The sequence below is a fragment of the Pongo pygmaeus genome, chromosome 10 (assembly GCF_028885625.2).
Source record: "Pongo pygmaeus isolate AG05252 chromosome 10, NHGRI_mPonPyg2-v2.0_pri, whole genome shotgun sequence".
Classification (NCBI taxonomy): Eukaryota; Metazoa; Chordata; class Mammalia; order Primates; family Hominidae; genus Pongo; species Pongo pygmaeus.
Window position 1 is genome coordinate 92,726,469 of NC_072383.2, and position 21,551 is coordinate 92,748,019.

The 21,551-nt window shown below is 41.5% G+C and overlaps 1 protein-coding gene and 1 long non-coding RNA gene across 4 annotated transcripts in view; one reads left to right on the forward strand and one right to left on the reverse strand.

Annotated features, from left to right (window-relative positions):
* The window catches only part of PLXNC1 (plexin C1), a 158,867-nt gene extending 137,680 nt beyond the window's left edge, over positions 1-21,187 (forward strand). The window contains exons 24-31 of one of the 3 annotated variants that reach the window (XM_054442098.2): positions 7,983-8,037; positions 10,680-10,711; positions 10,807-10,914; positions 12,128-12,291; positions 14,438-14,585; positions 17,277-17,417; positions 17,498-17,572; positions 18,701-21,187. In XM_054442098.2, the coding sequence (XP_054298073.1) occupies positions 7,983-8,037; positions 10,680-10,711; positions 10,807-10,914; positions 12,128-12,291; positions 14,438-14,585; positions 17,277-17,417; positions 17,498-17,572; positions 18,701-18,805 (828 nt within the window). In that variant the 3' untranslated portion in view covers positions 18,806-21,187. Of the gene's footprint in view, positions 1-1,781; positions 3,400-7,982; positions 8,038-10,679; positions 10,712-10,806; positions 10,915-12,127; positions 12,292-14,437; positions 14,586-17,276; positions 17,418-17,497; positions 17,573-18,700 lie in introns of those variants that run through there. The other 2 variants (XM_054442100.2, XM_054442099.2) reach the window with 2 other exon arrangements.
* Positions 4,924-16,036, reverse strand: LOC134737611 (uncharacterized). Its single transcript, XR_010122663.1, has 3 exons — positions 14,225-16,036; positions 8,832-8,970; positions 4,924-8,208 (listed from the first exon to the last, which is right to left on the reverse strand). It is a non-coding gene; the product is annotated as an uncharacterized LOC134737611 (long non-coding RNA).
* Positions 21,188-21,551: the final 364 nt, after the last annotated feature.

A 21,551-nucleotide genomic window follows, 5' to 3' on the forward strand; every position in this document is an offset into this window, starting at 1 on the left:
GCTTTTACCCTTTCGTTAAAGAAAAAATTTTCTCTTGAGCGCTAGCATTTCCCTCCAAAGAGACAAGATACTAATGATCACTCTTATTCATTTACTAAAGTACCCTAGTTTGAGTCACTGTATGTGCTTAAAAGCAAAAAAAAAAAAAAAAAAAAAATTCATTTAAAAATCGGGTCTAATTCAGAGTTTTAAGTGAATCAGACTCGCCTCCCTCCAATTAGTCCATATTAGTTAGGTTTTAAAGTTAATCTGTAGTGGCGGCCAGTTCCTCCTACTATCTAAACAAAGTCCCTGCTGTTGGAGAGCCAGCCTGTTTCTTCTTTCCTTGTCTGTCCTTAGGGCAAACAGAGTGTAGCTGGTCTCCTCTGAATGATTTACTCTCAGCACATTTGAAGAACAGGTTTCTAGAAGGGATTTGAGGGCATGACAAAAATATAGCATCTCATGGACTAGATGCAGCCCCCAGAGCCCCACATTGCTGGCAGGGCCCTGTCACCTACTGGGCTGACACCCTTGGCAACCCCCAGCACCAGGGAATTGCTTTCCATGATGATAACCATGGCAGCCAGTGCCTGGCACTGCTCACGTGCATTAGTTCAATTAATGTCCACAAAAACCCTGGGAGGCAGGTGCTTTCCTTACTCCCATTTTCCATCTGATGAACACAGAGGAGGGTGCATTTCTGTTCCAGTGTCATTCTGTCCTGTGCAGACAAAGGGTTAAGCGTGTCTTTACACATGAAGCTAGAGGAGTCTTTCTCCCCTATAATTAAACCCTCCTGGCACGCTTCCTTAACTGGATGTCATCCTGTGTGTGTTGACTATGAAAGGGACTGTGCTTTGCTCTGGTGCCAACAGGGTCTGGGGCATGTGCACCTGCATGTTCAGGGAGTGGGGCATGCTCGTCCCCTAGGACTGTGGCAGGGTGGTTTCTCTGGGGTCCAGCCTTCTTCCTCTCACTCGCACCCTGCTGTGACATTTGGCTGGGCTGAGTTATCACACCCGCACCCTGCTATGCAGTAGCGGCGAGTATGCAGGACAGGCGTTGGGCAGGAAATTTTCTCTAAAGATTACACTTCAAGTTCTGAGCTGCAAGGTTTTGAGAAGCAGAAAAGTTTAACCGCTGTCGTTAACAGATGTGTACTAATGCAGAAGTGGTCACTGCTAACAAATTTGTAATTCAAAAGATATTTAAAGCTCATAGGAATGTCCCAAAGGGTCTGTTAAGTAAGGTCAGCAATCCTTCTGGTCAAGTCCATCATCTGTGACACTAAAAGGGACTGGACAATCGCTAAAGGTCCGTTGCAGTGTGAATGTCTTTAGATATTCATTTAACAAACACGTATAATGCTTCTTGTGTACTGGGCACTGTTCTAGGGCTTTGACCAATAGCAGCTCTTTCCATCTTCTTTACCGCTCCATGAGGTGAATACTATCAGCCCCATTCTGAGGCCCAGGGAGGCTAAGAAACTTGGCCAGAGTCACAGAGCTCCTTCACTGATGCCTCAAGGCTGAAAGCAGACGAAATAAGCACTCTAAAGACTGGCTCTGCGCAGGGCCTGAGGGATACCTTCCCCAGATCCAGGCTTTCAGCCCACGCTCCTAACCTCCGAGGCAGCCTGGCTAGAGAGCTGGGCCTGATTGAGGAGAAATCCTGGTAGTTACATTCTCTGATGTCAGATTCATAAAGGGTAACTTCTCTTAAAATCCCAGAGTGAATCTCGTGTCTGTGAGTTTATCAAAATGCTTCCCTACTTCTACTTTAACCCTCTTTTTGGCCAGCAGTCCGTGAAGATGACAGTTACCTTCATCCAAAGGGAGCCTCTCTCAGGCATCCGGGCTCTGACAACTCCAACCCAACTGGATCACTCTTGAGTCTTAAGTGTTCAGTTCTTCGCAGTTTCCCACACATTCTTGGTGGCCCAACTCCCTCAGGAGGAAGACAGTCTCAGGGCTATCACTAATAGGCCGCAGAGAGCTGGCTAGTGGCCTGAAGGTTAATTTCAAGTAAATAAGAGAGAAGCAGGAGCCCTGTGGCATTTTCTCTGGTTTTCAGCATCCTGTAAGCCCTCCCCTGGATGTCCAGAACCTTCTGTGTGATTTGACCAGCCTGTGGAGAACGTTCTGACGGCCCCTTCCAATGCACTGGTGAACCCCTGTGCTGCAGGACTCAGCAAGGTTATCCCTCAAGCCCTGAGAAACAAGATTTTGTTTTCATCAGTTTCCAGCCTTGGGGCATCAGTGAGAAGAGCTGAGGGAGAAGACGATATTGACGGAGGGAGAGCAATGTTGGCGCGTGGCTGCTGGGACAGCACGTGGAATAGAATTCTGTTTTCACATAATATTGTTTCAGCAGAAAAGGTGATTTTAGGAATGAGAGATTTCAATCAGAGTTTCTGTGTAGTGATTTGATTCTCATGTTTTCAGATTTTTTTCTTTAAATTATCACAATATTCAGAACATTCATAATTTTTCATAAAATTTATAGCTACAATGCTAGCATTTCTCTTAGGTGGAGCCATATGAAATTGTCAATAGGTGACCATTTTTACCTACAAAAGTGGTAGTTTCATAAGGTTAAACATAAGTTCAACCTTACATTTCTAGAAAATCTCTTTTCATGGAATTCTCTCTAAGCTATGCCGTAAACATGGTATCTTATAAAGAAATCTTACCTTCACTTGCAAATGGTTTGGAGGATGTGTAGCTCCTGTTTATTTTAGAAATGACTTTAAGTTGTTGATACGGGTCTGTTTCTCCCTGAGTGGTTACAACTCCTCATTCTAATGATGGGAAAGTCTACAGTTATCTCTGCCACTTCTAACGTGGGGTGGCCCCAATTCCCCTCCATTGATGATTGGAGGGGAATCGCCTGTTGTCACATCGAATCCTAGAACCCTGTGAGACTGGAAGGAATTTAATTTGAAATTGCCGTGCGTACCAGTTCTGCTCTGGGCTGGAGAAACAATCCTGCTGCAGATCCATCTAGTGACATTAATCTTTCTTTGATTTAATTTGGCTTTCATCCCTAAAGTAGAGGCCCAGAGGACGCTCCCTGCCTCACAGGACTAGGGGACGATTAATGAGTCACTCTTAGAAGAGCATTTGGAGCTCCTCAGATGGAACAAACGGCATCATCTTTTTAACACTCTGCATTCCAGGGCACTTTTCAAAAAGGCATTTCTGTCCTTACCTCAGCAGCAGCTGACTTGTGCTAAAAAGAAAACGGAAACCTTTCCCCCACAAACATCTGTAAATAAACTATTTTTCTGTCTTTATAATCGTGTTAAAGTGTCACATGGGTGAAATGTTCCAGCTCTAGAGCAGCTGTGAAAGTTAGAAACGCACTTACACATATGCACTCACACACACAACTCATCCACTAATAAAATGTTTCTACACTTGCTCTTGGGAGATAATTTCAGAGTAAAATTTCCTTGGTACAAGCTGTGTCTATGCTATCTTAATGCCTGAGCACAGCACTAGCAGCGGGCTGTTGCCAGCTCTTGAAGAGACATTTGAACTTTTGGCAGCACTCCTTATCAGAAGGCCCATCCGCGGTGTTTGTGATTATAGAGTAAGGGTGCTCGCTTTTGGCAAAACAAAGCGTCTGACAGTAGTGAAGTATTGGCTCAACACTCAATGGGAGACATTTGGGATTCATTCTTTGACAATTACCCAGAATGAATCACCAGCTTCCTTTTATAAAAATATATTTATTGGCTTAGAAACAGAGCATATCCAGCTCTTCGTGGGGAGGAATTTTGTAACTGTGTTCAAAGCTTCTCATAAACTTGGTGTCTGAGTATTGCTAAGGGGGTGCCTGCACAGAGCATTTACTTTAATTGCATCAAATATGGAGGAGAATTGAAAAATCAGCCAGCAAACAATGAATAGCTCAAGGGGAAAAGGAGAGGATACTCGGTAATAGGAGCAGGGTCAAAGAGCTCAGTAAGAGTTAAGAATCCCTGCTGGAGACACTTTGCAGAGGCCTGATGGCCCCAGCCGGCCCCTGCCCAGTGCTGCCCCCACCCCACCACCAAGATATCATGCACATCAGCAGTTGGAGGGCTCTGGCCTAAACTTAGTGGCTGGCTGGACAGCTGTGTTTGAGGGCCTCTTGAGGGCTGGCTCTTGCTCTGTGTTCCTCCCTGTGGGTGTAACCTGAAGGAGATTAGGTTTTAATCCTCTGGTGCTTGCTAAGTGGGCTTGTACATTCTGATAACCAATGTGCAGCAGGCCAGAAGAGAAATTCTAGGTTTCCACTCTTTCCAAACTGGGAAGGCAAGGTCCAAATTAATATCAGAATTGAGAATAGCTTTGGAGCTTTAGAGTGGAAGGAAAAGTCACTTAGCTGATAAGGTTCAGAAGTGACAGGGTCAGTCCTGCAGAAACAGTTCCAGAATGAAGGAGATTTGTGGATCTCTGACCTGCCTCCTTCTTGCCACCCCTTTGTCTCGTAATTTTGTGAATGAGCCCCTCCTCCCACAGAGCCAGGCCTGCCCCCAGCATCTTGGTATCTTTGTCCCCCTCTGCCCGAAGGGCACTTCCTTGCCTGGGGATGTGCGAGTGCCCATCAGGGTGTGGGGGAGGGGCACTGTAAGGCCACTTGACCCTGGTCTCCATGGTACCAAAAGGTCTCACGTGAGAACACTTGATTTTAACTCCAAAAGAGGCAATATATACAGAGGCCTTTCTTTGTCAAATGTATACATTTAAAATCTGTGGCAATTCTTATCAGTTCTGTTGAAGCATAACTTTTGAGACAGGGTCTTGCTCTGTTGCCCAGGCTGGAGTGCAGTGGCACAATCATGGCTCACTGCAGCCTTGACCTCCCAGGCTCAAGCCATCCTCCTGCCTCAGCTGGGACTACAGGCATGTGCCACAATGCTCAGCGCTTTTTTTTTTTTTTTTTTTTGAGGTGAGATGGGGCTCTGAGTTCCCCAGGCTGGTCTTGAACTCCTAGGATCAAGCAATCCTACTGCCTTGGCTTCCCAAAGAGCTGGGATTACAGTCATGAGCCACTGTGTCCAGCCAAAATATAATTTATATTACCATAAAGCTAATCCGTTTGAAGTATACAATGCAATGGTTTTAGGTATACTTATAGAATTGAGCAACCACTGCCACAATCTAATTTTAGAACATTTTCATCCTTCCTGAAGAAACCTTGAATTCATTAACAGTCACTCCTTATTTCCCCCACCCCTGCTTTAGCCAACTAGTAATCTACGATCTGTCTATATAAATTTGTCCGTTTTGGACATTTCATATATTCTTTTGTTTTAGATTCGTGGGTACATGTGCAGGTTTGCTACAAGGGTATACTGCATGATGCTGAGGTGTGGGCTTCTATTGATCCCATCACCCAGTGAACACAGTACCCAATAGGAACTTTTTCAGCCTTTGCCCCAGCCCACTCCCCGCTTTTGGAGTCCCTTGTGTCTACTGCTCCCATCTTTATAGACATTTCATATAAATGGGACCATACAATATGTGGTCTTTTGTGACTGGCTTCTTCGCATGTTTTTGCAGTTCATCCATGCTGTAGCATGTATCGGTAATTCTTTCCTTTTATTGTATGGCAATTTTTGGTAATATATTCATACTACATGAACTAACACATAGTAATAAAGAATGAACTACTTGTAGTTGCAACAGGAATAAATGTCACAGACCTTATATTGACCCTCAAAATCTAGACACAGTACATACTGTATGATTCTATTTATATGATACCCAAGAACAGGCAAAATTCATAAATGGTGATGGAAGACAGAAAAGTAATTACCTCTGGATGAAGATGGGGTGGTCATTGTCTCAGAAGGGACAATGGGAGCACTTTTCAGGACCTTGCAATATTTTATGTCTTGATAAAGGTGGTGGTTATGCCAGTATATATTTAATGTGAATAGTCATTGAGCTGCACACTTAATATTAGCAAAAGTTAAGCATGGCCCACGTTATGCTTACATTTCAAAGCTTTTATTAAAAAGTATATGCAAATTTTGTGATTTTACAAGCTTTTGAAAAAATGTCACAGGTTGAATATCCCTTATCCAAAATGCTTGGAACCAAAAGTATTTCAGATTTTGGAATTTACTTGGATTTTAGAATATTTGCATACACATAATGAAATATTTTGGTGACAGGACCCATGTTTAAACACAGAATTTATTTATGTGTCATATACACCTTATACACAGAGCCTGAAGGTAATTTTATATAATTTGTGCACAAATCAAAGTTTTTATTGGGTTTTGACTGTCACATGCTATCATGAGTTCAGGTGTGGAATTTTCCACTTGTGGCACCATGTCAGCACCCGGAAAGTTTCAGATTTTGGAGCATTTTGAATTTTTGGATTAGGGATGCTCAACCTGTATATACCTACAGAAAAACAAATAAATTATAAGCGTACTGCTGGGTGAATTATCATCAAGTGAGCATATCCTGAAATTACCACCCATGTCAAAAAATAGAAGCCCTCTCCTGGGCTTTCCTAATCACTACCGCTGCTCTCTTCTCCAAATATCTAACATGATAGTTTTGACTGTCTGGGCTTTTTTCAAGCTCTATGTAAATGGAATCAGTCAGTATACTTTCTTTTCTGTTGAGCTTCTTCTGCTCAACATTATGATTGTAAGATTTACCCATGTGGCGTGTAACAGTGGTTTGCTCATTTTCATTGTTTTATAATCTGTTGTATGAATATGCCCCAAATTATTCATTCTAATGATGGATGTTTGGGTTGTTTCCAGTATGGGACAATTACAAATAGCTCCCTATCAGGATTTATGCTTATTTCTGTGGACTAAGGACCTACATGTGAAATGGCTCTGTCATAGGGTAGACACCAACTTTATATACCACAATTTCTGAAAACCCGTTTCAGCATTTCTTAATAGAGTAGTGTCATAGTTAGGGCTGCTATAACAGAATACCATTGACTGGGTGGCTTAAACATTTGTTCCTTATAGTTCCAGAGACTGAAAGTTCACGGTCTGGGCAAAGTACTAGTAGCCCGGTAAGGACCCTCCTCCTGGTTTGCTGAGAGCCGTCTTCTTGTATCTTTGTGTAGTGGAAAGCAGAGGGGATCAGCAAGCTCTGCTGTCTCTTCTTTTTCCTCCTCTGTTTAGAGACAAGGTCTCACTCTGTCGCCCAGGCTGGAGTAGAGTGGCACAGTCAGGGCTCACTGCAGCCTTGAATGTCTGGGCTCAAGTGATCCTCTCACCTCAGCCTCCCAGGTAGCTGGGACTACAGGTGTGCACCAATGTGCCCAGCTAATTTAAAAAATTTTTTTTATAGAGAGGGATCTCCCTATGTTGCCCAGACTGGTCTCAAAACTCCTGGACTCAAGTGATCCTCCTCTTCTTCCTCCCAAAGTGCTGGGATCACAGGAGTGAGGCACCACGCCTGGCCCTGGTGTCTCTTCTTATAAGGGCACTATTCCCATCATGAGGGCTCCAACCTCATGACTTAGTCACCTCCCAAAGGCCCTACCTCCTAACTGGGATTAGGATTTCAACATAGGAATCTGGAGGAGACACAAACATTCAGTCCATAGCAAGTAACAATTTTTTAACCTCAAAAAATGAAACTGGCCTAGGTCTTTCCTGACCTCTGCGAATTGGGGGGAATGTCCTAACACAGCTCAGTCTTCCCCTCTTCCAGGGCTGGCCCACCTCCCATCTGTCCCACAGGGTCCTGGCCTCCACCTTCTGCGTACTACCTACCCCACTGCCTCCCATGGCCTCATCAGCCTCCTCCACAGGACCATGAGCCCCTTGAGGACAGAGACACTGTCTTGCTTGTCATTTAGTCCCAGCCTCCAGCACAGTGCCCAGAACATAGTAATTCTTGATAAATATTTGATTTAATAAGTGAGAGCATGTAAGATCCATCCAGCCATCTAATTCCTGGGTGAAGTTGAGAAATCTATTAAATTTTGAAAACTCATATATCTTTTATCTTTGGTTTCAGATATCAAATGGATCTACTATAAAAGTCTTTAAGAAGATAGCAAATTTTACTTCAGGTAACCCATATAATATTGTTAACCTTTTGTTCTCACCCAGCTTCATAAAGTATTGCTTTTTGCCTCTCTCAGCTGTATTGTCACAAAGGTGAGACTGAGTTGTTGCTATGTAATTCTCTGAAAGTTGAGAAAAGCCATTTTGATCTCTTTCCAGTCCTAAGAATGTGATTCCTGCAAGAAGGAAAGGAAACTATAAATGGTGGTTGGCCTGGACTGCCCAGCACTGAGGAAGTGGCTGCCTCTTTATAGCCCTAAACTCAGGGCAGAATCTCATAGCTTTTTTTCAACCCTTTAGAAGGATGGAGGCTAACGGAGGAGATCCCCCTGGCAAACTGAGAGGGAAGAGTACAGATAATCATCACAGAGCCCCGCAGCAAGCGCTGAAAAAAAACAGTCCACTTGGAAGGTCCCAGTTTCCTGTGATAGCACTTGCAAAATTTCCAGAAATTGGAGAGAGACAAACTAAAGGGCGAGCTTTTATGGGAAAGTCAATAGGCTGGTCTCTAAAGTGATCTTCTGCTTCCCTGATAGCCCTGGGGCAGGAAATTCCTGTTCCAGGTTTGTCTCCAGAGAAATTATACCCTAGTCAAGACAATCAGCTCTCAGCCCTTGGAAAGGTTCTGAGCTCCTCCCAAACAGGCTCCTTTCACACACACAGCCAGAGGTAGGGCTTCCTGACTTCTGGATTCACTATTAGAAGGAGCAGGGAGCATCTGGTCAGTGCAAACAGGGAATGTGGGGTTCTTGATTATACAGACAGGATAATTGGGTAGGACTCCTTTGGGGAAACCCACCTTCCATCACTACATGGGGCTGTGGTGAAGCCATCTTGCAGAGTTGCTATCATTCCAGCTTAAGGGGGATGGTGTCTTTGTGTTGAAAAGTGGAAGAGCTGTGGTTTTCAGGTTTCAAAGATTGGGCCTTTTGAAGAGCCTATTATTTGGGGATTGAATAGCAGAATCTTAGGTTTGGATCTCTTCGTGGGCCCTCCAGTCAGTCAACACTGCTGCTAGTTTCCATTCATTGCAACTGAGAGCCACCATCTTATCATCCTGCTAATACTCTAAACCTCCTGTACCTCTGTCCTATCATCAGCCCCTCTGTCAAAATCCCAACCCTGGATGAACCCAACGATTATCCTTCCCTGACACTACAGCTAGGGAGCCACAGAAGAAAGGCACATAATGGCACACCAGGGGGTCACTATAAGTTCATGGTACCCAACTTGACCAGGGCCCTCCACACAGCCTGCTCTCATTGGGTTCCTCTGGGCAGTTCAGCTCTGTGTTGTCCATAATGTCTACCTTCTCTCCTCAAAGCTTTGACCCACACAGCTCTCCTCTCAGCAGATGACTTCACCCTGCCCTCTTTACAGAGAAAACTAATCAGAAGTCCCTCAACAGCCAATACCAAACCTACCAACCTACCTGCACCTGCCTTCCTCCTTGATGCTTGCAGGCTGACCTTCTTCCATTCAAGGCCAGTCTCTCACCTATGCTTTGGGTCCACCATCCTTTCCAACCTTCTCAGTATCCTTACGCCACCAGTAATCTCTTTTCTCACCTGTACTTTCTTTCCCACTCCATCTACTCCCCATTTTCCATTAGCATTTCAAGATGTGCTAGTCTCTCTCATCTTTAAGACAGTGTCTCGCTGTCGCCCAGGCTGGAGTGCAGTGGTACAATCATGGCTCACTGAAGCCTCAACCTGCTGGGCTCAAATGATCCTCCCACCTCAGCCTCCCAAGTAGCTGGGATTACAGGAGTGTGCTACCATGCTCAGATAATTTTTAAATTTTTTTGTAGAAATGAGGTCTTGCTATATTGTCCAGGCTGGTCTTGAAATCCTGGGCTCAGGCAGTCCTCCTGCCTTGGCTTCCCAAAGTGCTGGGATTACAGATGTGAGCCACTGAGCCTCTCTCAACTTTAAAACAAACCAAATGCCTTACTTCCTCTCTTCTCTCCATTTACCACTCCCTTACCCTTTACAGCCACATTTCCTCACTCTGTGCTACTCTTGGCTTGCTCTGTGACCACCACCTCATTGTCCTTTGAGATCCTAGAAAGGGTCAGCTCCTTCCTACCTTTGGACCTTCCTGCAATTTGCCTAGCTGACTCTATCTCTTCATTAGATTCAGCTCAAACATCCCTTCCTCAAAAACTCCTGGACTAGATTTGGTCTCGTTAATTCTTTAGCATATAATTCTCCTTCGTAACCTTTATCACAGTTATAATAATTGTGTACCTAGAAGTTTGATGTCTCTCATTGGCCAGAATGCAAATTCCATCAGGGTGGGAACTAGGTCTTATTCATTGCTATATGCCCAGTAGTCCCTGGCACATAGGAGGTGTTCTAGGTGCATTTGTTAAATTAATGAGGCTTGAGCCTCTCCTACCAGCAAGAGATCAGAGATCACTAGGGAATCTACTTCCTCCTCCAATCCCTCACCCGTCCCATCTTCACGCTGTTCTTAAGATCTTAAGATGCAGCAGGGGGAAAAATGTAGCTATGGAGAGCTCAAGTCAAAAAGCTCAAGTAACTTCAGTATATAGCACAAATGGGGCCTTTTATGAGAAGGCCGATTAGCCCATGGTTGCTTTTTTTAATGGACTGCTTTCTCTCCCTCTTTCTCTGGCGTTCAGATGTGGAATACTCGGATGATCACTGCCATTTGGTGAGTTCAGGCTTTCTTGTGCTCACCGCTGAATTGCATGCCTTCGGTAGCATGAGTGGTCTCCTTGGGTAACGCTTCTGCTGTCTTCCCTTCAGATTTTACCAGATTCGGAAGCATTCCAAGATGTGCAAGGAAAGAGACATCGAGGGAAGCACAAGTTCAAAGTAAAAGAAATGTATCTGACAAAGCTGCTGTCGACCAAGGTACACTTACTGTTCTGGGAGCACTTTATGGCTACCTAGGGGGTGTATGATATGTTTGACTTAATTTCCACTGAAGTGTGAAAATGTTACAAATCCCTTGTGCCTTCTAGCAAAGCAAAATGAAAAGTTTAAATTGTAAACACTTCCTACCCCGTTCCTCTTCTTTTTATACACTACAAAGATAACAGCACTTTACAGATTTGTACTTTAGTATCTTCAGTCAGGGATTTAATATTGTTCCCAGTCTCTTTCCCCACCATTTCACTATTATTGTTATTTTTTAGGTTGACAGCATAATTATTCCTTTTTGTTTACTTGTTATTATAGATGAGCAATAAAACTCCCTTTTTGAATTGCAAATAAAATGAAGGAGATGGGAAGGGTCAATGACTATAAACCTAGTAAATCTTAATTTTTGTTTTTCATTTTAAAATTAAGAATTCTGCTCACACATAAAAGTGTCAGATGTGAAAGCCGGTGGAATACCAAACTGAGAGCAAATTTTACTTTATCTGGCTTTTAGTGGAATTAACAGAAGTCTGTGGTGATCTTTTTTTTCCTCCCCCTCTGGAATGATGAGCACTATAAATGCTATTATCTACACTTGGCCCCAGGAACTTGATGGGCATGCTTCTTCAGATTGTAACAAAGAATCTGCTTAGAGCTTAGGAGATTTGTTTAGTGGGCAGAGGACAGCCCAAGCCTCTTGATTTTCTCAGCTGTCCCACAGAGCTCAGCCTATTTGGCTTTTGTAAAATACTCAAATGCTTTGGAAAGTACACAATAAAACCTTATGATAGAAATACATGCAACAGGAAAAATTCTGGGAACAGAGCAGCATCACTTGAGCTCTTCCAGGCTGAACATAACTAATAAAAGCCAAATATCCGTGGCTTCCTGGTTTATGTAAACAGCCCTAACAACTGACATTTCAACTGCTAGAGATTTCTGATATCCTCCCAGTTGACTAAACAATGTTGTTATCAGCAAGAAGCTTATGAACCAAATCTAAACCTGGGCATGGATTTTCAAGACTTTTGACCTATACTGTGAGCATTGGCCACATTTGACAATTTTACATTTTTCTCTTCAGTTTGTTTTTCCCTGTTTTGTACATTATTTTCCCTGAATTTGGATTTGCTTTTGCTATTACGTTTTCAAAACCACTACCACAGTTTTTAATCTCCCAAATCTGATGTTGTCTATCTTTCAGGTGGCAATTCATTCTGTGCTTGAAAAACTTTTTAGAAGCATTTGGAGTTTACCCAACAGCAGAGCTCCATTTGCTATAAAATACTTTTTTGACTTTTTGGACGCCCAGGCTGAAAACAAAAAAATCACAGATCCTGACGTCGTACATATTTGGAAAACAAACAGGTGGGAATGTAGGTGATTATTGACTGTTTTCAAGAATCTGGGACAGAAAATTAACTAAAAGAAAGACATAGATAGTTACAGAAGGATTCATTTTATCTCTATATCAGAATCTTTGAGCTTGGTAAGCTATCATGTCAAAGTAGTTTCTTATTCTGTTACTGTTTTTAAACAATAAAGGAAACCATTCCTATGCCAAGAATCCTATTCTTGAAGATAAACTGTTATCTTTGGTGCATGATACTTAGTCTAGAATGTTAAAACAAATTTAAGTTGACCAGTAAAGAATGAGAAATTAACATTTGTGGTTTTATATCATTTTTGCGTTAGACAAAATTTTATGATAAACCATTTTTTGTTCCTAATCAGTTACTTTGCAGTCTCCAAGCTATCTGTCTATACTCTGATTCTGTACAGAAATTTTTTATCAAGTGCCGTACTCAGATACTATGAGAATTAACCAAAAGTTTGTGTTCTGTTTTATATTTTAATATTTTACCTTAAGGACAGGCAAGGCATCCAAATTTTGCCTCCTCAGTAAAGAAATGTAGCTCATGATCTCTCTTTGAAATGCTGTGTGCATGGGCTGGATAAGACTCAGAGTTATGATGAAGTAGAACTTCTCAGTGCAAGCTCGAGGCTTTCCAGGCACTGAGGGCAGCCAGGTCACTTTAAATGAGTATCAAAAGCTGAAGTTCCAGAGCTCTAGGTCTAATCTCCCATTTAATCCAGGCCTATCCCAATTCTTTACGCTGGCTTGCTCCCTTCTCTTCCTGTGTTCTAGCCTCTTTTTTTTGAGACAGGGTCTCACTCTTGTTGCCCAGGCTGCAGTGCAGTGGTGGGATCTTGGTTCACTGCAACTTCTGCCTACTGGGCTCAAGCAATTCTCCCACCTCAGCTTCCCAAGTAGCTGGAATTACACGAGCATGCCCACCGCACTCAGCTAATTTTTAAAACTTTTTGTGAGATGAGGTCTCACTACATTGCCCAGGCTGGTCTCAAACTCCTGGACTCAAGCCATCCTCCTGCTTCAGCCTACCAAAGTAGTGAGATTACAGGTGTGAGCCACTGCCCCTGGCCTGTTCTAGCCTCTTATCTCCAGTCCCTGCCACTCCCAACCACTCCCACACATCAAGACTGGGAGCTGAGGGCCACCATTCCACCTTGAAGATTATGGCATCTGAGCAGGGGCAGCAGCCAGGACAGTAAAGCTGTTGGGAGACCTAGCAGCATATGGGGGAGGTAATGAGCTAGGCCAGAGTTGAAAAGGAGATAATGGAAGGACTTTGAACCAGTCCCAAGATCATGTTCGGGTATTTGAGTACCTACTATGGGCCAAGCAGTTAGTTGCTGGAGATATAGTAACAAAACAGATGAAAGTCCAGGTCCCATTCTAATAGTTGGGGACAGACACTAAATGCAATATGCAAACAGTAATACATTAGCAGATGATGAGTGCAGTGGAGAAAGTAGGAAAGGAGGCTAGTATGTGTCAGGACCAGGTGATCTGAGAAGGCCTCACAGAGATGGTGACACTTGAACCAAGTCTTGAAAGAGGAGAGGGCATAAACCATGAGACTACCTGAGGCAAGAAAGTTTCAGGCAGGCAGACGCCAAGAGCACAAGTTGTGAGGTGCGTGCTTGCTTGGCCCACATGAAGAACAGCAAGGAGAACAGGAGAGCTGGAATGAGCGCAGTGAGGAGCAGTGGGATAGGAGGGCCAGGTCATGCAGGGTGTTATCCAGAGGGAGATGGAGAGCCTCAGAAGGTTGGAGCAGAGGAGAGACATGGTCTGATTCTGTGTTGAGAGGACTGCTGATAGTTATGCGAGAACAAACTGTCAGGAGATGGGAAATAATCCAGGTGAGAGAGTATTAGATATATAATCAAGAGCTGTCTGGAGAAAATTTTTGTCCATGGCCACATTCAAACTTACCCTCCTCTATCCTTCTTTTACAGTAGCTCTGCCAGTTAACCCTTTCTTCTTCTCTCCAAGTGACGCTTCTGTCTGTTGCTTGGTATGTTGGGCTAAGCAGAGTTGTATACTTCAATAACAAGGACAAAAACACTCGTTTACAAACTGCGATAAACAGACCACTGGCTTCATGAATGGCCCTATTTGAAAATAGATTATTCTCTCTTTGAACAGCCTTCCTCTTCGCTTCTGGGTAAACATCCTGAAGAACCCTCAGTTTGTCTTTGACATTAAGAAGACACCACATATAGACGGCTGTTTGTCAGTGATTGCTCAGGCATTCATGGATGCATTTTCTCTCACAGAGCAGCAACTAGGGAAGGTAAGGCCCAGCTTGAGTATTTCTTGTATGTAGTCTTATGAGTTTGACACACTTGTCTTTCTGATAAGCATTCAAATAATAAACAATTGGTCTAAGCTACACCAGCTAAAATGAGATAGCAAGGGCCACTGTAAATTTGCTGTTATTTAAAATCTGTCTCATTATTTTTAATCTAATTTTTTTAAAGTGAAAAACAAAATAATTAGCCCCACCCGACTGCAGAATTCTGCCTGTGAAAAACTTTATCACAAAGTATGCATTTTGTTTCCTAGAAAAACATTCTATGGACACTGATAAACTATTAACCCAAAATATGCAACTATTGAAATTTGCCTAAATCAATTCTATTTGATATACATAAAATGTCTATTTGAATATAACACATTGCTTATGGGACAGAAAATCTTGCCCAAGATTTCTAACAATACCAGTTTGTCAGTTTCTAATCAAAGCATGAGTACTGTTTTCCTATGGTTTTCTTTGCTGATCAATAGTCGCAAGAACGCAAAGAAAGATAAAAATCAGAGCAAACTTCGAAAGAGATGTTTTGGTCTTATTTGAGTGCTCCAAAATATACTAAACTGAGCAATATCTGTGCCTAATGGATCTTTGAACACTGAGGAGTTGTTCTTGGGCAGGACTTCAAGAGTACCTGGAATGAATGGAGACTGATATTCCATGGGTGCCTCAGACTCCCAGTCATAATCTAAACTCTTTATCAGCAGTATTTCTGCAAAACAAACCTGTTTTTTACTCGTCTTCCCTAGCATTGCCTAGTCTCTCAAGGTAGAATCCTCAACGTTATCTTTGACTCCTCTTCCTTCCAACCTCTATCCCCAAACTATTGGTTACCACTGACTTCTGTCTCAAATGTCTGTCCCTCCCTCCTCTTTCCTTAGCCTTATCACTTAGCCTTATCCCTTCATCCCATCCCTACTGGGATAACTGCTTCCTAATTGGTGTCCTTGCCCCTGCTGTCCACCTATCCTTCTAAACTTTTCCTTTTCACTGTCTCTCAGGTAATCTTTCTAAAACATAAATCTGATGATGTCAGTCTGCTTCTTAAAAATTGCAACTATTTCCCATTACCTACCAGCTAAAGTCTTCACAGTGCCACATAGTGCTTCCTGATGGGCTTCAGCCCTCTTGGCTGGCCTCGTTATTTTCTTGCACACTCCACATACCCACTGTGCTACAGCTTGTACTTTTCCCAAGTTCACACCATGAACTTGTTCTCACACCCCTTTGCTCATCTTTCCTGTCTCACAATCCCTCTGTCTAGTAAAATCCTACCCATTCATTCATCATAAACATTTTATTCATTCGACAAATATGATTTCCTAATGAGGACCAGAAACTGTAGGAGACTCAGATCAGTCTACAAATGCCTACTTTGTGAATTTTCCCCAATGTATTTCCTACAGCACTTTCTTCATTTGACTAATAAAGTTCATGTTAGCCTGCAGCACACTGAAAGGCACTTAAATGTTTATTCACACTAAAAACAGTTGTTTCTGAATTATGTTCTTGACACATTTCACTTAATCCTCACAAGTACCAAATAAGGTAGTTATTATTACCCTCATTTTATAGATGAGAAAATTGATGTTCTGGGAGGTTACAAGTCTTGCCTGAAACCACACAAAGTAGCAGAATTATGATTTCTGATTTGTCCAACTCTTTTTGTCAACTCCTGCTGCTAATTATTTGTATCACAGTAAGCACTTCATAAATCTGTCTTTGCAACTAGATTGTAAGCTTCTCAAGGGCAGCCACTAGTCTTTATCATTGTACTCTCAATGCCTGCTCCAGTGCCTAATAATGTTTATTGAATGAATGAATGATAGCACAATTTCTGGGTTCCACTTAAATTTCACAAATGAGAAAATCTCAATAATATCTCAGTCTCTAGGCATCCTTAAGAATGATTCATCAAGCCATTGATTCAGCCTCATGGGCTGAGACATTAGCCCTATCATTAACTTACCTATCTTCCCTGAGTAGAATTTTTTAAAGTTTTGTGAAAAATAATGATTTTAAAAAAAAATCATATTTAATTTTTAAATATCAGTTATAATTATGTAGAAACATTCAAACTGCCAGAGGACCTTTGCAAAATCACACATCAGAGCCACCAATACTAATGACCATGTGCTTCTTTGAAGAAACTGGAAGATGTTTATAATCTAATGAAATAAAAGGGACAAGCTGGAAAATCTGCCACTGCCAATTACTTACCAGTTTCATGGTTATATAAAGGGCTCAATCAGACCTACAATCAAGTCTTTTATAAATGCCAAATTCACTGGTGGGTGAGGATGAGAGCAAATGTTTTAATTCAGGCTTTTTACAACCATTAGTAATGAACTATGATTGAAATAAGTTCCATTGTTACAGTAACTCAAAATCATGCAAAAATAATAATTTTAGTTCTTTTATGAGAGGAAGGCAGAATATATTAGCATTTAATCTGCCTGAAAATAACAGTGACTCACCAGAACTATCTAGATGGCAGTCAGTCATTCAGTCAACAACATTTAAGGCCTACTGCATGAAGCCTTGTTAGCAAGAGGTAAAACTAGTTGGTGGTGGGGGTTCAGCTACATTGGAATATTATAAATTCCTCCCCCATTTTTGTTTTTTTTTTTTTTTTACTCTTTTGGTGATGGTTGCTTTTTTTTTTTTTTCCAGGAAGCACCAACTAATAAGCTTCTCTATGCCAAGGATATCCCAACCTACAAAGAAGAAGTAAAATCTTATTACAAAGCAATCAGGGATTTGCCTCCATTGTCATCCTCAGAAATGGAAGAATTTTTAACTCAGGAATCTAAGGTATCATTAGAAAGCAGAAATAAGCTTATATTTGGTTACTTTAAGTCATTTCAGAATCTCTCAACAAGTCTTTCTTTTAGAAACATGAAAATGAATTTAATGAAGAAGTGGCCTTGACAGAAATTTACAAATACATCGTAAAATATTTTGATGAGGTAAGATTTTAAATAACATTGTTTTTAACCTTTGAATCAGGCATAAGGATGTGGTTATAGCATTCTGTCAGTTTCAGAACAGCTCTGGCATCCCAAAAGGCCAGAAAGGGAAGCCAGGAAGCCTGTCTGAGATGGGGGATCCTGGCACTGAGCCAGACCCTGTACATGGCTGCCCCTCTTAGTTTTATCATGCTGCCTACATTTGGACCAGCCTGAATTTACATTTGAGTTCATGGGGCCTACAGCCACACTGACTCAAGTTAACTTTGATGAGTAAGTAGTGGCTCTATTAAATGGGGTCAGCTTATGCTTGATTGTAATTTGCTAAAAACGAAAGCTAAGCTTGTTAAATTGCCTAGATTCTGTATTCAATCGTTATATGAAATTATGACATATTTCTAACTTAAGCGACTATTTCAATAAACCATTCTCCTTTATGATTAATTCTCCTTAATCTGGGTTTTTTTTCTTTGGAAATTCAAACAGACACATTCATCAGATGCTTTGTTTCCAAACAAATGTTAACTCCCCCTTCCCTGATTCCCCCCCAATCATGCTGGGACAGGCTATCCATGTCAATGGTGAGAATAGCTCACCAATTCCATTTGCTACTTGAAGATGAAGTGAAGCTCTAAGGTAGGGTAGAGGCAATGAGTTCTTAAACATGATAAGCATCCCTCGTTCCAGGGGTCAGGGGAGAGAAGGGAAGCACGAGGAGGGACTACACTGCCCAGATGGGAGGGAAGGGAAGGATCTGTCTCTGACCAGGATGTCCCTGCCTGCTGCATTTAAGGAGAAATACTTGCCTGCATGTTGGCTGCCCAGGAATGCTTGCTGTGCTTGGAATGGCTGTGACATAATGCATAAAGCAGGGCCTTGGAAGCCTGGCCCCATATTTGTAAGCAAATAGTTGGTATTTCTTGCGAGCTTCTATTTTAAGCCAAGGTATTGTTGATCCTGTGATAAGGAGTTAGCAAAACAACTTGCAAAGTGAGTACGTAAATGATGGAAGAAAATGTTGGCATCTGTTTCATACAGATTTTACCACTCATAGCATCAGGTATGCAAAAAACAGAATTGTAATGCTAAAACCACAATATCTAAAATAACTGTTCTAATTGTCAACAGATTCTAAATAAACTAGAAAGAGAACGAGGGCTGGAAGAAGCTCAGAAACAACTCTTGCATGTAAAAGTCTTATTTGATGAAAAGAAGAAATGCAAGTGGATGTAAGCACTCTGGGGCCTGGCTTAATCTGGCAAAGTTCTTCAGACGACTTGGGAGCAAAATGGCTGCTTGAGCTACTCTGTGTCGTTAATTTCTTGTTTGCACATAGGTTCCACTTTGGGCACTGTCTTTTTAAGAGACCAAGGCACATGCACAGCTTTTAGAAAGCATACCAACCCTTGTGCCTGTGTGTATACCGTGGGAACCCTTCTGTAAATAGAGTTGAAGTGGTTGTTGCAAACAGCCTCCTTGTTTACAGAGAATACAGGGCCAGTAAGCGAATGTCAGTATTGTAACTACAGTCTCCACTTAAGCACAATGATATAAGTGGTTTTGTTTGAAAACTACAGCTATGTAGCACTTGTGCTACACTGCACCTCTGCATTGTAAAGGGATACTGCCAGTGCTCAAAACAAAATGTGAAATGAGTCATTTGGAAACAAGGTGGGGGTGTTAGGGCAACCTCGAGGATTTGCAGCATTGAAACTTTCCCCAGTAGTTCTTGGAAAAGCCGACCGCAGAATTTGGTAGTGTACACTTAGCATTTGTGAGTGTGTGTGTGTGTTTAAACCAAAAACTAACAGTGTTGCAACATTGTTGAAAGGGCTCGTGTTTTTCAGTGGTCATCAACTGCACTCCATCAAACTCACCTCCATTTCACCAAGGAGCTCTAAAGTAAGGAGAGTGGGCTTTATTTAAATGAACAGCATTTTAACCAGATACTTTGACCTAATGTATGTTCCTTTTCTTCATCTATTTTTTCATACTAAATGTATTTGATAGTGGACATGTTGGATATTATACAAAAAAATCATTAATTCATTTCTGTTCCAAAACCTTTGATCAGAACGATCTGTGGAAGAGTAACTCCATTTCTATATGAGTGTCTCCTTGCTTTAGATTTCTGGTGAACCCTGTGGTTATGAATACTTGTGTGTGATTTAAAAAAAAAAGATACATTTTACATTTCATCGAATTGCTGTTCACACTGGAGTATTATATATAAATATATATATTTGAGGCCCAAGGCCTAAAAAATATTAGTATACAACTTGGTATCTTAGTCTTACTATGTACTTTTTGAAAGTATTCCTCGCAGGAGAAAGAATTCAAAATACCCATTTTATTCATGCCTTTCTTTTTAAAGAATTCTCTATCCAGTTATACTGTAGTCTTTTTAGTGCTGATTTTTTATTCCTGAATTTTTGCTGCTCATGACCAGTTTTAATACCACTGTGTTTTCCTTCTATTAAACCAGAAGAAGTAAACAGCATAATTGGCAACTCTTGAGCTTTTCTTGTGGCAGGCACCTTTTACCCTTGGTGCTCCAAATCCCCCATCTAGGAAAGAAATTTTTTCAAGTCAAATAACATTGATCACATATTCCTTGAAATCATCTACCAACACTGTATGGAGCATTAGGATTTAAATATGAATTTGTCTTAAAGGCAATTCCTTGTTGCTTCTGTATTATCCGGAAAAGCATAAGAGAGGTGACACCTCAACAAACTGATCAGAGAAAATAAGCAGTTACTACCCTGATAGGCACCTTCCCAATCCTGTTGCTTTTGACCATTGTCTGTCCAACGGACACACCTCAAACAAACAAAACTACCAAATAGATGACAGATCAGAATAAAGGTGAGAGGTCTGGTCCCCATCTAAGGCTGCTACAGTCTTCAAAGAGGCGAAGGAGTTCATAAGAGAACAACAGTAGGAGAGTTGAGAGCCAAGGGTAGGAGAGTTGCCCAAAAGACTTCCCCTACTACTTTAGGGTACTGAAAACTCAACTCAAAGGATCAGCTACAGCTTTATCTAAGTATTTACTAAATGCTACATGAGGGTGTCCCTGTCCAGCTTTCTGGCACTTGAGTCCTGTGTGGAGAGTTACCTCCTCTTCCAGGGACTGTGCTGTTGGGAACTTTGGGCAAGTCACTTACCTCTTTGTGCCTCAATTTCTGTATAATATTTCTAAGCTACCTCACTGAGGTGGTATGAAGATTCACTAATGTATGTAGCGTGTTTGTCAATCCTCCAGTGAAAAGCACTATCTAGATCACATTTTGGATCACATTAGCCAAATGCAGTAAATGGCCAAATTAGATGTGTGCTGAAGACAATCAGTCACTGGGTCTATATTAAACAGCAACCAGAGCAACAAATGGCAAACAATTTCTATTTTCAAGTTTCTTTGCATATTTTTTTGGTGCAAAACCATTTATAAACTTTTTTTTCTAACACTAGTGTCTACAGCAGCATTTAAAAAATTCTGTTACCTTTTCTGTATTAGGATTTAAAGTCTATTTCTTATTGTATACCTGATTGAAGCTGTTCTTGGAGATGAATGTTTTAAATGTCTCTATCCAAAAAATAAACATTTTGATGTAACTGTGGCCTGTTTTTTTTTTTCAATTTTCTAGTTAGTTAGTTATAATAGATTTTTTTCTTCTAAGTGGCTCCATGGAAATTATTTTTCAGAGATAAGGTGTCACTGTATATGCTGTGAATAAGCAGCTATATTATGTAGTAAGTAAACCTAGTTTGCTAAATGGTGCTAAGGACTGCTCAATTACAGTCCTGGCCTTCTTCACTATCAACTGGGACTTTTGACTATGAACACCGTGGGATAATGAACATTCCACTTAATTTGGGAGACTTGAGCTTTAGCCTTGTTAACATGAAATTATTCCAGCAGAATTCCTCTAAAAGATGTCACATTAAAAAGGCTTCCAATGGGTGTAGACCAAAAAAA